Source organism: Protopterus annectens, chromosome 4.part0 (genome assembly GCF_019279795.1).
Source record: "Protopterus annectens isolate FY-2018-M chromosome 4.part0, PAN1.0, whole genome shotgun sequence".
NCBI classification, from domain to species: Eukaryota; Metazoa; Chordata; order Ceratodontiformes; family Protopteridae; genus Protopterus; species Protopterus annectens.
Window position 1 is genome coordinate 224,329,806 of NC_056733.1, and position 13,744 is coordinate 224,343,549.

Below are 13,744 nucleotides of genomic sequence, written 5' to 3' on the forward strand. Positions count from 1 at the left end.
CATTCTCAAGTCTCAGATCACCTCCTTGCTAACAACCTCCTCTCCAACACACAACACAGTTTCCGACCTAACCATAGCACCACCACCGCCTTACTCTCTTTCTCTAACACTATCCTACAAAATAAAAATGCAGGTTCTCTCTCCTCAGCTACCTTCCTAGACCTCTCTAAAGCTTTCGACATGGTCCCACACAAACAACTCATCTCACTTCTCAATAACCTATCCTCCTATCAACCAGACATCAACTGGTTTCAGAGTTACCCATCTGACCGCCAACAAGCAGTTGTTTGGCAGGACAACCTATTCCCCCCCCCCAACTACTAGTCTCCATAGGAGTGCCCCAAGGGTCCATCCTGGGACTCCTACTCTTCTCTATTTTCACCAATAATCTAGCCTCAGCCACAACACATGGCACACTCATACAATACACAGATGACTATCATCTGCACAGCCCACTCCCTACCAGAACTGCAAAAAGTCACACAGTAAGCATTTTCTTCTATTGAAACTTGGTTATCTGATGCCCAACTAATACTAAACCCAAACAAAACAAAATTACTAATCTTCCAACCCACCAAACTTACCCTAGACAGCTCTCACTTTAACATCACAGCAAAAGACACCACCGTCCATCCTACAGAACACACCAAATTACTAGGAGTAGAAATAGACAAACTGAACTTTGACATTCACATTTCCATGACCATTAAAAAAGTGCACAAAAAACTAGGAGCATTCTATAGAAATCGGCAACTACTTACCAAAGCAGCTAAAATTTCGGTAGCAAATTCTCATCTTATTTCTACCCTACTCTACGCCTCTCCAATATTTACTAACTTTAGACAATGCGATCTAAATAAGCTCAAAACCTGCTACAACAAAATTGCCAAATTCGCCACAGGGACTTCCTACCATACTCACCACTGTCTCTCACTAGCAGAACTGGGCTGACTAGAGCTCCCCCACCTCCTTCAATGGTACCAACTCACACTCGCCCACAAACTAATAAACCAACCACTAAGTCCCATCCCTCCAGAATCTACTCCAACCCTACATAACCACGAGACCACAAAATCCAGCCACAACCCTACATAACCACGAGACAACTAAATTCCAGCCACAACCCTACATAACCACGAGACCACTAAAATCCAGCCACAAAAACCTCCTACAGGTCACAAGAGCCCTTAACTCTGCTGGAGAAGCATTATTCTCCTGCACTATAGCCAAACTCTGGAACTCCCGCCCATCCTCAATTATCTCTAACTTCTTGCACCCACTTTAAATCCTTACTAAAAATCACACTTCAAAACTTGCCAAATATGCCCTTGCAACCCCCCCTCTAATACCATCCACTCCACCCACCCACTACCTCTCTCAGCACCCTATCAACAACCTACTCTTATAGCAAGCTTGGCTACTCATGTTCCCAGCTACCTACCACATAATACTAACTTCTTGTAGCAAAAACTGCTAATGGCGGTTATGTACCTCAAAAACAGATTATATCAATTGTTCACTGATGAATCTCAACTACATTTGTAGCCATGTTTAGTATACGTCACCATATTTTAAAATTGTACTATGTTCTACAGCTGTTTTCTTCTTGTCTTGCGTCCTTAACTGGACTAATGTCTATATTTAAATGGTATGTTTTTAACTGTATAACGCAAATAATATTTAATGTGGAGCTTTTCTCCCCGGGCCTATGCTGAAAATGGACCCATGTCCAGTCGGACTCTCCCGGTCAGCAAATTTAAATAAATAATCAAGATCACTTGCCAAAATGCGTGTGTGTGTGTGTGTGTGTGTGTGTGTGTGTGTGTGTGTGTGTGTGTGTGTGTGTGTGTCCACGTGTTTATAAAAAGAGTACACTCTGCTGGGATTGATACCTGTGTATGTGTGACTGTATCCCTGAATACCAATGTCTGCAGATAAACAGCATGCTGTGCAAGGGACTAGAACATGTGGGACCATTCAGTGCTTACTGATATTGTGCCAGTTTTAAAAGTATTTATTACACAGGTACATATACTATCACAGTTCACTGCAGACTAAAGGACTGGCAGCATTACGTGACATACAGCTCCCACTATGCTAAGCTCCTCTAAAGAAGTAAACTATAATGCATTTTTACAGATCATGTGAGACAAATAACCAAGCATGTGACCGAGTGATATTTGCGTACTCACATACTACAAATAACCTGTACACTGTGCAGAGATCAGTGAGTGTGTGTCTGAATCTCAATACCCAGATATTACATGTAAACAGAACATTGTGCAGATATTGGTACATGTGCAATTCACTGTATTTGTGAATGACCACACAACTGCATGCCTGCTTCACCAGAATGAACAGTTTTTATCACCTGGTGTTGCTACATTTAAATCAAGTTTTGCTTTTCCAATGTGACAAGCAGCTAAAAAGGTAACCCAAGTGTGATATACCTTTAATTTTATGTTACAGTAAACATAACTGCACACTCAAAAGTTAATCACAGAATTGTTTTTTTTTTTTTGTTTGTTTTTTTACTATCCCCTGTGTGTAGTTTAGTGCTCAGAAACATTTCAGTACGATTCAATTTCTTCATTTTCACTCTCTCTGCCACAGATCCCAATGCCCCACCAACTTTTTCCAATTCAAATCTCATGCATACAAACCACAGGAGATACCACATTATTTATGTGGTTTTCACTAAGTCAGTGCTCACAGTTTTACATCTTGCCGAGGTTGTTGTTGTGTCTTTCGGCTTTTCCCAGTTAGGGGTCGCCACAGCGGAACTCCAGTCCGCTAATGATTGGCAGTTGATTTTTACGTACAGAGTTGCCAGCCCTGATGCACAACCTTCGACAAAAGAACACCCATTCACGCATGTCTCCACGCAGAAGACGCTCTAGCTGAGTCTCGAACCAGACAGAGTCTTACTGTGAGGCGACAACGCTACCGCAGCACCACCACCACGGATATGAACTATAAAAATCACACCAACAGATAAAGTCAGGAAAGCAATTAACTGTTCTCCAAAGCCTTTGTTGTTGGAAGACACCTTTACAAGATGAAGCAGAAAGTATAATCCTGCAACACTACATAAACAAATCTGAAAAACACAAATGTTTGGTCAGTGAAGTGTTGCCATAACTGAACTATGGAAAATCAAGGCTAATATGGCATACTAGAAGCCACTTGTAGCAGGTAAGTGTCAAACATCAGTCACAAATAACTACGCCAGATCTCAAAACTTATTACCTCAGCAATGCAGGGGATAGTTCACTACAACTAAAGCTTTGAATAGGTAACTTGTTGTTGTGTCTTTCGGCTTTTCCTGGTTAGGGGTCGCCACAGCAGAACTCCGGTCCGCTAATGATTGGCAGTAGATTTTTACGTGCAGAGTTGCCAGCTCTGACGCACAACCTTCAACGAAGGTACGCCCATTCACGCATGTCTCCACACAGAAGATGCTCTAGTTAAGAATCGAACCAGACAGTGTCTGAGGAGACGACGCTACCACAGCCCCACCACCGCAGTTTGAAAGCTTTGAATAGGTAACAAAAACCCATAATAAAGTTACTTTGCCTGAATAAGATGTAACTGCACCAAGGAAAGCTTCTTAACCTCTTACAGTTAATACAAATCACAGTGATTCATTAAAAATGCAATACTAACAATGCTTCGACAGGCAACCCAAGAAGACTGTTATTCACAGCACTGACATTATAAGTAAAATCAAAAACAAAACCACCTGACTGTGTCTAGGCCGTATCAAATTATGAGAACACACAGAACATGGTAGGAACCACAAAGACAAACAAAAACAAAACCATACCAATGTGGCAGGTCTCACCTGGGTCATTTTGGGAGCAAAACAAATTAAATATAACACTAGACACACAATGTGATATTTAGACACTAGTACTTTCACAGAAGCTCAAAAACGTGATGAAAACCTTTTTTTTTTTTTTAATTTCCTTTGTGGAATCTTTTTTAATGAGGCAGGGAAGAGAATTACTACCAAATTACCTGTCTGCCACATGTCATAGCTATATTTCTATGCTACTTGAATTGACAAAGTTTATGTGCATTGACTTACCTGCTCCTTTGCTCTGGAGATCCATGTCTGGAGAAGGAGTTCTACTCTTGACTTGTGATATTTTCGAGTAGTCTTGACAGCAATGAAAATATCCAGAGGTTGCAGACTTTCTTTCACAATTTCAAGTGCTGTCTCACCAGGTCCTTCTGCAATAATGTCTTCCTCCTCCTCCTCTTCCTCCACACCAGCCTGAGGATATTGTTTCTCCATTTGTTGAGACAGATGAGACCATCTTCTGTTTCCCACCTCACCAAGAAACTGATGGACAGTTCTGTTTTGAAAGACATCTAAAACACTGACTACACCAGAAGTAATCAAGTGAGTTGTTGCAACCCTTTCCAAACTTCTGTTAGCAGATAGGGACCAACGGAGCTGAAGTAAGTCTGCTGGTTTCCGAAGCAGATGGAATCCAGGAACAAGGAGAAGAAGGAAAGCACAGATGGTGACAGAAAGCAGAAAGCAGAGCTTACTGAATGCAAACCAGGAAATAGTCATTCTTCAGCCCAAACCAGTCTCTTGGGCCAGCCAGTCATGCGGTCATACCAGTTAGCCATTGCACTACTTACTGCAACACTGCAAAAGAAACACAAGATTAGCTACAGCTGTGGTCAAGGCTTCATTCTCACTCTATTCCTTATTTAAGAGCAGTCACTAAACTACACGGTACCTCTGCTCACCTGTTCCACAATGTGTTTTCTGACAGCATGTCTACTGATTTCAAGAGCACACACATTTTTTGAGAATCTCCCAACACACACACTCTAAATGCGGACCTAAGATGCTGCATCTCTTTGTATGCAAATAATCCTATAAATCAGTATTAGTTACAACATACAGTATGTGACAACACAGCAGCTTAGTATTAATTATTATGAGTACCACGTGTCTATATGCTTTAAGTTTCTGTACGTTTCAAAAGTACAAGTAGAAAGCGAATATTTAAGTCTAAAATGAATCCATTGTTTGCCATGTCTATTTCAATTACACTACAGTGTATCAGTGTCAGATTTCCACATCATGTGCTTTAAGATTCTCTAATGCCTGTACCACATATACTTGGGATTGTGTGACCTTTCCTCTCTACCATTTCTGTTAGTGTTCCTTTAACAGTGTAGTGAAGAGTAGAGGGACAAAGTCAGCAGTGAAGTGAAAGGTAATTAGAACAATGGAAGAAGAGTTAAGAAGGGAAGTACTTTGGGAAGAAAGTCTTGGACCTTTTCACAAATCATAACTTCCTGAATCTTACTTTTCTGATCTCAACTCCTTGAATATTGCAGTCTCAGAATGTTTGTGTCTTTCGGCTTTTCCCCGGTTAGGGGTCGCCACAGCGGAACTCCAGTCCGCTAATGATTGGCAGTAGAGTTTTACGTGCTGGCTTGCCAGGCCTAACGCACAACCTTCAACGAAGGAACGCCCGTTCACACATGTCGCCACACAGAAGACGCTCTGAGAATCGAACGGGCAACGTCTGACTGAGGCGACAACGCTACCGCAGCATCACCACCGCAGTCAATATTGCAGTCTCAGAATGATTTTAAATTACTCAGTTACACTACAAAACTGCAGTTGTGTGAAATGTTTACTCACCTTTCAGAGTGGTTCTCTCTCCTATGAAGTCAAGCAACTATGCAGTTAGTATATGTAAGTAAGGGGGGGGGGATGTGACATCCTCTATGTGAAGCAGCAAGGGACCTGACCCCTGAAAAAAATACTTTATTGAAGGCACTCACAGTTTTGGTGGGTCTGATCAACAAGTTTGACTGGACCATCCTCCTCTCAGCAGCTTATGATTGGACTTCTTGTAGTGGATCCCATTTGAGAATGGCAAAAATGCAGCATCAATGAGTGATTAAATAAGTAATATTTATATCTGCTATCACAGCCAGGACTGTGGCTGAAAAGGAGCCAAGAAGGACCAATTATCTTACTCTGTAAACAAATGAACAGCTAAAAATGCATGCAAGCTAGAGTTGCAGATTCTCATCAAGTACTGTAAGGAAGAGTGTCTAAATGAGTTATTTACATCAGTACTCACAAAGAAGGGGATATGTCACAGTGGGAAGGCAGGTGATGGGTAATTACAGAGTGGTAGATACTATTATACACCAAGTTAGAAAGTACAGGAGGTGCTGGTTAGACTGACAGAAGACAATGGAAATCACAGCTTGTATTCAAACATTCTAAAGCTCTGATGGAGGTATCAGCCCCACCCACCCCACAGCAGTGAGGGTTTGACTGAGAAGTGCTTACACTGATTCTTCTCCTCAAGGCAAGGAAATGAGCACAACCAATTATAGACCTGTTTGTCCTACCTCAGAAAGAGTTAAATCCACAGGGAAACTACTATGGAGATAACTGGTAGAATCCATGGATGCTGCTACCAATTCAGGTTTGTCTTGAAAAGACCCCCCACACCCAATATTAATGTCACTTTTTATGACAGGAACAAAATGGTGGATGTGCTGTACCCTGACCTTACTAAAGCCTCTGACTCCTTCCTCCTTAAATGGTTAACTAGCTAACAATGTGGTATGGTGATGGGGAAGGACAGTCAGGTGATCCTAGGTCTAGGAAACAGAAGGCAGGGAAGGCAATAGGACTAGCATCATGCAAACAGATGGGCTAGTTGAATTGCACACAGATCTCTCCCGGGACTGGTACCCTTTGGAATGAGTGTGTCTTGACAGACAGCACATTCGACCTATCACAACTGACACCAAGATTTACAGGTGATATTAGACAGGCAAAAACAGTACAGAGGGACCTCAAATGACTAGCTAAAAAAGAGCTGAAATTCAAGGTTGCAACATTTAAAGTCTCATACTTAGGAAACACAAAACACCAGAGTACTGGTTGGAGGAGGTAAGCTGAACAACACAAGGCAAAATAAATTATGGGGTCCAAGTTGCCGCAGAAGACTTGGTCTGAAAAGGGATACATCCAAAAAGGAAATGATCACAGGAGAGTAAAGGTAATCTTACCACTTTATTCATCTACGGTCAGGCCACAGCTGGAGTACTGTGCACACTTGTTACCCTTTGACAGAAAAGGAAGGGAAGCGAACAGGACTCATGCAACATGGTCAAAGCATACAGTCAGAAATCAATAAATGAGACAAATAATTAGAAAGCAAATCCATCAAATGTCAAGTGATCTAGAGTACAAACACGCCCCCCCCACACACACCATAACAAGCCTCTCTGCATCTTCTCATCAAAGGAGAAAGTGGCAAAATGGAAAGTTAGCCACACAATCTTGACAAATTGGTTTGCCTGTTTATCCATTTTATCTATTTTATATATTGTCTCTGCATGTATTGATTTATGCATCTCTAGTTGTCAGCCGGGATAGTCTGGCTGACCTAAAAGCCCCTTTCAGCGAAGGCCTGGTCAGAAAAGCTCCAACACACAGTTAATAAGTTTCAAAATATTTGAGACAGTATACTGTGTACTAGACAATAAAGTCGTGAGTAACACACAGGGAGTGATCAGACACGTTTTAAAGAGGGATATAATCATGTACATCAATGAAGTATATACAAGTTAGTTTCTTCGCACAGTGACATATTACTGGCACAAATTATATAGTTTCAGTCAGAATTTTAATGGTATTGAGACTTCATGCTATTAGTAACAGTGCATCAGAGGTATGTGAAAAACAGAAGTTAATATGCGTTAGTACAGGGAGATAAAGAGGTATGGTGGGGAAACCGATAGCAGGAAAGAGAGAGAGAGAGAGACAGGGCATAGTGACAAGATTACAGTTCCAGGTACATGTTGGTATTTATTCAGTTGTTACAGTAATACCTTACTACTTAATTCTGATTGCAAGTCTGAGGGGACCAAGTTCCATAATTTACCTACATAAACTAAGTAAGAGGAAACACTATGGCAATTATATGACTTAGCTGTGACTATCTGACTTTTTAAAAACATCTTTAAGTTATCACTTATGACACAGACAAGCATACATTTATATAAATGACAACAAACCAGACTGAATTTCAGTTGCAAGCATTACACATCTACCAAATCATTGTCAGTCAAAAATAACATAGGTCATTTTCATTCCTCCCTTGTATGTATTGTTTCCATAATTCCCACTTTTTCTATGTAATTTGCTCCTACACTTTTCTAAAGATCCCAGTTCCAGTTGTTCATTTCTGTTACTATATTCACTACTTCTGGAACACTTGGTTTAGACTGATTTCCATTTTCTAGTTATCGCTTTTTTGGCAGCCACCATAAGGCCTTACTATGTCTAGGCAATTCCAATTCTATATCACAGCTGAGAAAAAATAATTTCCTTAGATACACCAATTTGCTCACCCAGTATCTTTGATAAGAGTAGTCTGCAGGAAACCTTTGAAATCTGCCAACTCATTACACTCCCAAAAATATGTTCCCAATTACCTCTTTCTTCCCCATCACACCTCCAAAATGTATTTGCAGTCTACCAGAGGAAAATTTCTCTGGATTCTACTTTGGGTATAAAAATACCTATGTAAACATTTCCAAGAAAAAATCCTAAATAGTCTGGATTTTGTTGCATATTTAAGAGAAATACATATACCTCCCCCATTGTTTCTTGGTGGATTGCTTATCCAGTCTCTCTGCCCAATCCTGTCTAAACTCCGATTGATTCTTACAGTTATCATGCAATATTTTATACACAAATTGCTATTCCTTTTTTAATAGCAGCTTTCTGGTCTACTAAAACCTCTACCAGTGCTAGTCTCATTTAGGACCCCCCCTCACCATTTCTTCCTCTTTATCTATACTCTGATATCAATCCTTGATAGGGACGGCAATTTGTAACCTGTAGACCAAACAAATTCTTGGTGTATTCCCATTCTATAACCTTTCCCTCTAATTATTTGCTCCTAATATTTTGGTTCCTTTGCCAGTTTTTTCTGTATCCCTAATTGCAGTCATACCTATTGGCAGAATCTCCTTTTTCTATGTTAGCTTAGATCTTAGAATACTTTCTGCTACTTTATGACTATAATATCCTATATGATTAATATTACTCACTTTAAAGATCTGCATCCAAAATCCCAGTCTCTCCTTGTTTCTTCAGCTTACCCCATTTCATAATCATCCCTTTCCACTTTGATTTGTAGCTTTCTGCTTGTGCTACATATAGGAGCCTTAACTGTGTAGCTCTGAAATACTCCTTCAAATTGCGTAATCCCAATCCACCTTGTTCTGTTAGAAGAATCCAATTATCCCACTGGGCACTTGATGTCTGCCCCTCCCACTCCCACATACAATCCTTTATCTCTTTATCACTTACTATTCACAACTTTTCCTCTGGTTGATGAAAATATGCCTGACCTGTGTATAAGACTAAAGGGACTAAAAACATTTTAGCTGCTTGTATCTTATTAATCATATCACGGAGCTTCCAATTTTCAGCTTTTGTATTCTCTTTTGTTTAGTCTCTTCCCACATATCCTTAGCTGTCACACTAGAATCATTTTAATCCATACTCCCAAGTACTTAATTGTCATATTCCCATAAATATGTACATTGCTAAACCAATTTGTGTGCAGGAACATAATTTACAGCTATTGCCTTTGTTTTAGCTTCATTAATTTTGTATCCTGAAAAGATGTGAAACCGCCTTAAAATGTTCCACAACACTGAAATGTCCTTTTCTAGTTTTTATCAGGTATAAAATATCACTACAAATACAGCCAGCTTTTCTTGACTACCATACCAATTACATCCTTGAATCTCTGTCCAAGTCCCTTATTTTCTTTGTCAATGGTTCTAAATATAATGCAAACAAAGGGTTAAGAGGACACCCCCTGCCTAGTCCCCTCTGCTCAATCCCTCATACATCTCAAAATCAACCACATAATTTTACCAGGGAATGCAAATGCTTCCATTGCCCTGCACATAAAGTCCCAGTTTACTCTGTCAAATGCTCTCTCTGCACAAAGACCCGCCAACAACAGTGGTATTTTCTTACATTCTACTTCCCTCTGGATCATCAATGTTCTGTTAATGTTGCCAAATGTTCGCCTCCCCTCCAAAAAAATACACAGATTCATATCTATCAATTTTGGCATCACTTTTATCATTCTTTTAGCTATTATGCACAAACATTTTATAATCATGGTTTAGTACTGAAATAGGCCTGTATGAAGTTGGATCTACAGCTACCACTGCTTTCTTCCAGGATGTTGGTACTTCTCTCCCTCTTAAAACACTGTTTTCCTTCCTAGCTTCCATACTTCCACAGGAATATCATCTAGTTCTGGGAGACTTTCCTATGGATTGGTTATACACATCACCATTTTTATCTCATCTTCTCCTATCCTAACTGTTAGTAACTGAGCCTCCTCTACATCTAACCTCAGCATGTTTAATTTTTCCATAAACATTTCCATGTGTAGCTTTTCTTAATTTCCATATTTCTCTGCTTTATATAGACTTTCATAGAATTTCGGAAACATTTCTAATACTGCTACAGGATCTTTCATTATCTTCCTTGTTGTAGGCTCCCTAAGCTTGGCAACAGGCTTTTCTTTCTGTTGACGAAGTCATTCTGCTAAATTCTTTTTAAACTCTAGATTTACTATCAAAAACAGTTGCTTAACAGCAATCTTTCTAGAGGTGATCCCTTATTTTCTGTTTAGTATTCTGTTGCTCTTGTTCTGCAAGATTCCCCTATTTTGCAATACTTTTTAACATTTGTCAGCCCTCTAAATAATTCCCACTACTTAACCATATCTCGCTTTCTTTTATTTCCATCCTATTTTTAAACTCTACTTTAATTTGACCCACTTCCTAGTTATATTTTCAAAAAAGTCTATCTTTTCTAATAGCTCCTGAATAATTTCCACTACCTATTCCCTAAATTCCTCTCTCTTCAACAAATAAGTGGGAAAGTGGCACTGTCTCACTTTTATTTCATTACCCTGTGTTTTTATTTTAGTTATTATTAGTGCATGATCTGAAACAGTTATTGGGTGCATATCAAGACCTTAAGTTAAATGCACAAGTTTCTGTGAAATGCAAGTCTAGCCTAGCCCAGTTTGTGTATCTTGGGGAATAATATGTAAATTCACTCCAAACTCCTAGTACTGAATTCACATATTCCAAGCCAAATATTTTCATAAACGTCTTCAAACCTCTACCTTCCTGTGCCTCCCCAGCCACATCTTCACTGCTGCAAATCAATTTCCAGTCTGCACAAATAAGTAATAGTCCTTGCTGAAAGCTGACTATCTCTCTCAGAATTTTCTTAAGTTCTATTATAGCAGTTTTCAGTGAAATATAAATACATGCCAGTGTAATCCTCCTCCCTTGCCAGCAGCCCCTTAGTAGTACAAATCTACCATTATTATGTTTTTAACCTCTTATATCACTACTGGAGTTCCTCTTGCAATTAGTGTAAGTACTCCTCTTTTCCTTTGTCCCAAGTATTCCACTGAACAACCATTCTGGAAACCTTTCTTTATCAAATTCACATTCAGTTATTTCCAAGTGTGCCTCCTGCAGCATAGCTATTTGCACTCTACATCTCAATACAATTCACTACTCTTTCTTTTTGTATTTATCTGCAAGACCATTGACATTTAAAGACATTATAGAAAGCATTGTGTTGAAAAGTTATTACTCCCACCTTTTATGTGCAACCACTTTTTTGTCAAGTGTCTAGTTCCAGCTTTTGTGTTACATACTTACACTGTGTCAGATTGATCTTTTATACTGGTGTTTTTGTCATGTCCATTTCAGCCTATAGGTCATATCTTACAAAACTTTTTGTTTTATTGAAAGCCCTCAAAAACCACACACACACACCCCAATACCCTCCTAAAGCCTACTAACTTAATACAAACAAACCTACATACATTTTGAAATATTGAAGCTTTACCCTCCGAATAGGACGTGTGTCCCAAACCGACAGCCACACACACTTGAGTTAACCTAAAAAAGGTTATCCATGCTAAGATGCATGGTACAGCCCATGATTATACAAAGTGCTGTTGGATTTTGTCTTACCTTTACAGCTCTCCCAGCTGGGAAAACACTTGAATGCTTTCAGAAAACATTACTTCCTAGCTATTTCTCTTTATAATACTGTCTCCAAGCAGACAAGAGGACCAAATTCAGAGTGCTACTAAGCATACATTTATTTGCTAGAAAAAAAGCTTTATAATATTCAATGTTCTTTTCCATTTACTTCCTCTCTTAAAACTTGTTAGTAGATCAAGCCAAGGGCCTTAATCTAGTCATTCACCTATGCAAGAACGAGGAAAAAGTACATCAATTTTTCTTTTGTCATGCTCCTTTGACCAGATTTTTCTTATTTTTCTAAACTGCAGTGCCTACATTTCTTAAAACTGAGCAAGGAGAGAAAAAAAAAAGGAGTACCTGTTTACATTAGTATCCCTATTACACCTAAAAGTGCGAAAACTTTATGGCATGCAAAGAAAATCATGCACTATAAAAAGATTACTTTTAAGAAACAAATGTTTTACTTACAATTAACTTTCTTTCTTCCCCTCTCCTGAGTATTTTTCCGAACGTTAATGATGTCAAGTAGAGCGTATACGTTAGAGTCCCCTACAAGTTTACTAGTCATAAAAACACAATATTTCCAGATTTTCTTGTGCTGTCACATTTCACAAAAACTTATTGCCTTGTAATCCAACATTTGTCAATTTCCAAGTTACTGGTTTCATTCCTGTTAATCTCCATCTCTAGAATCCTGTTTCTGCTTCATCTCCAATGTACTCTTAATTCTTCTAGTCAACTTGTGCTTTTTTCCCTTCTCTTAAGCATTTTCCACTGAAATATTGGAAAAGGTTTCACTGGCACAGTCTCTATGTGTTCTTTATTACCAGAAAAAAAGAACAATCTCCTGTTTCACAGTTTACTTCATGCAGGACACATTTTTGTCCTCCTTAGCATGTTGTTTTGTTGTTCATTTTTTGGCTTTTCCCGGTTAGGGATCGCCACAGCAGAACTCCAGTCTGCTAATGATTGGTAGTAGATTTTTATGGTGCCAAGGTGTCAGCTCAACACCCAACCTTCAACAATGACATGTCCATTTATGCATGTCTTTCGAACACCACTAGAGCATGGGGAGGACATGCAGACTCCACACAGAAGGCACACCAGCCGAGAATACTGCATCAAAATTGATTTTGTGCCTCCAGGAAAGAATATTTTAAAGAAAGCTGGGTACAGCCATTTGAAACTCGCACCTGCTTCTTGACATTCCCTGAATAGTGGAATAGATGTACTCCTCTTCTGCCTGGTGTACAGTAAGTAATCATTCTCCACAAACACTGCGCTCTATCCCACTTTTAGTACTTTGTCTTGCTGATACAGTTTTGTCAGAATATTATTTAAATGTCTAGGCTGTTTTCTTATTGCCAGGTTTGGAACATACACACAATGTGCCATTTCAGTTAACAACTCAAGCTGTGGAATACCAATAAAGCCGCTTATTTCTGCTTTCATAAAATTAATACAGTCTGTTCCTTCCAGTTTCTCTTGTAGAGCAGCAAATCTCAGCTTTTCCTTGCATGCTCTGTTCTCCAATTCTATTTTTTTAAAACATGTCTTAGTCTCATTCAGCCAGCCATTTCTTCATTTCAACGTCTGATTTTGCAAAGTTCCAGCCATTTCTTCA

The 13,744-nt window shown here is 39.3% G+C and overlaps 1 protein-coding gene across 1 annotated transcript in view; it reads right to left on the reverse strand.

Moving 5' to 3' along the window:
* Window positions 1–13,744, reverse strand: part of RFNG (RFNG O-fucosylpeptide 3-beta-N-acetylglucosaminyltransferase) — a 437,995-nt gene that overhangs the window by 417,544 nt on the left and 6,707 nt on the right. Inside the window, exons 2-4 of the mRNA XM_044069727.1 lie at window positions 4,091–4,663; window positions 1,908–1,928; window positions 200–227 (exon numbers count right to left, since the gene is read on the reverse strand). Coding sequence (XP_043925662.1) covers window positions 200–227; window positions 1,908–1,928; window positions 4,091–4,585 — 544 coding nt within the window. The 5' untranslated portion in view covers window positions 4,586–4,663. The remainder of the gene's footprint in view (window positions 1–199; window positions 228–1,907; window positions 1,929–4,090; window positions 4,664–13,744) is intronic.